Source organism: Sinocyclocheilus grahami, unplaced genomic scaffold (assembly GCF_001515645.1).
Source record: "Sinocyclocheilus grahami isolate Dianchi unplaced genomic scaffold, SAMN03320097.WGS_v1.1 scaffold426.1, whole genome shotgun sequence".
Classification (NCBI taxonomy): Eukaryota; Metazoa; Chordata; class Actinopteri; order Cypriniformes; family Cyprinidae; genus Sinocyclocheilus; species Sinocyclocheilus grahami.
The window spans coordinates 2,116-3,962 of record NW_015505605.1 but is presented as its reverse complement, the minus strand read 5'-3'; the positions used below and the strand labels follow the sequence as shown (position 1 = coordinate 3,962).

General features: G+C 41.3%; 1 protein-coding gene across 1 annotated transcript in view; it reads left to right on the top strand.

Moving 5' to 3' along the window:
• The window catches only part of LOC107551514 (rho GTPase-activating protein 39-like), a 36,385-nt gene extending 34,550 nt beyond the window's left edge, over positions 1–1,835 (top strand). The window contains exon 2 of the mRNA XM_016233128.1: positions 683–1,835. Within this exon, the coding sequence (XP_016088614.1) occupies positions 683–1,112 (430 nt within the window). The 3' untranslated portion in view covers positions 1,113–1,835. The remainder of the gene's footprint in view (positions 1–682) is intronic.
• Positions 1,836–1,847: the final 12 nt, after the last annotated feature.

Genomic DNA, 1,847 nt, shown 5'->3' with positions numbered 1-1,847 from the left:
TTAAAAGTATTTTATTGTAAAATTACATTAAATGAAAGGTTAGATCTATTACAGTTACTCACCATACAGAAACCTACTGTTAACCAGTTTTTAACCAAACGTTTTTACCTTAGCATTTTTACAGTCTTTTACTGTTAAAATCATGATCCTTTTTTATAGTGAACCCATTGCAAATGTTCCCCTAGTAGTGGACCCTCATGCATCATATGCAATGTTGAACAGCCGAGTCAATGAGTCAGAGAGAAGTTAGCGAGGGAAGGGCATAAAAAAGCAAAGTGGAGCGCAGCCATGGAAATAAAACTCTGAACTTCAAATAAAAATGATAAAACCAACAGCACATAACAGGCTCCTTCCTCCACAGTCCCTAAATCACAGGTCTACATTGTAAAAGGGTAAATCTGTTGAACTAAAACACATGGATTAGATGTTGCAGGCAGGCATCTTCTAAATATCTCATTAAGATACTATTACATTTTCTTCTGCTGACCTGAGCTGAACCTCCACTCTCATTTTACATTTGCTTTTGTTAAAATTTAGTTTATTTCACAAGCTGGGATTTTCTATTACACTGCATTTTCGTTATAAATAAGCTGCAAACAAAACCACTTGCTTGATTTTCTTTACAGATTGCACTATTACACCCATATCCTGACTACATTAGCCATGTGTCCTCTCTCTCTAGGTCTGACTGGGTGGAGATTGTGGAGCCGCGCTCGAGGGAGCGCATGTACGTCAACCTGCTGACCGGCGAGTGCGGGTGGGAACTGCCGCCCGGCGTCCCGGTCCGTCAGTCGGACGGCAACCAGTGGTGGGAGCTTTTTGACAGCAATAACAATCGGTTCTACTACTACAACTGCACAAGTCAGCAGACGGTCTGGCACAGGCCTCAAGACTGTGACATAGTGCCTCTAGCGCAGCTCCAAGCCATGAGGAGGAGTTCTGAGGCCAAGCTGAGGGGTCAAGGGAGGATCCAGAGAGGTCCGGTGGATGGCAGGCGGACACCACAACCTGGACTGGGGTCTTCTTCACTGGAGAAAGAGAGTGGAAGGGAGACGCCATCGTCCAAGGGTAAAGGAGACAGTTTGGAGAGAAGGAACCAGGGAAATAGGTGAGGATGTGTGGAGCACTTGAAAAACTTCTTATGGTGGCAATTAAAGTGAAAATAATTATTTGCTCACCCTTGTGTCATTCCAAACCTGTATGACTTGATTCTTCAGTGGTCCGAAGTCCATCCATTGTGTGGACAAACAACATTCTTTAACTTGTCCTCTTTGGTGTTCTGCAGAAGAGAGCCATACAGGTTTGAAATGACTTGACTGTGAATAAATGATGACACAATTTCCATTTTTGGATGAAAGACCATCAGCTATAGATGTCGAACCCGTGATCTCTGCTCTCTGTGACATACACGTTGATGTGTTTCATGGGATTAATGCCAGGGACTGCGTTTTAATCCGTCTCAGATGGATCTAGTGTGCTTTCAGATTAACCTCTTAGTTAAATTGCAATCTCAGCAATTTGCCGTTTTGACTTGACTTTCTTGCTCTTGGCACATTCACACTAGAGCTTTTTGGCTTTTGGAAGTTTGGTTCGCTTGTAACATGCATTTAGGAATGCAACATGCACCACCTGTTTCACCAGCTTTGTAATGAGCAATGTTTATAAAACTGCCAAAAAAGAGAAACTTTAAAGATTTCCTCCACCAAAATAAAAACTTGATGTTTAATGTTTAAAGGTTTAACGTTTGAAAATGAAGAAAGAAAAGACATAAATATTGGTATTGTAACAGAATCAGATTATTATTATACTATCTTTATTAAATGCTCAAAATTGTGCAGCCCTACAAA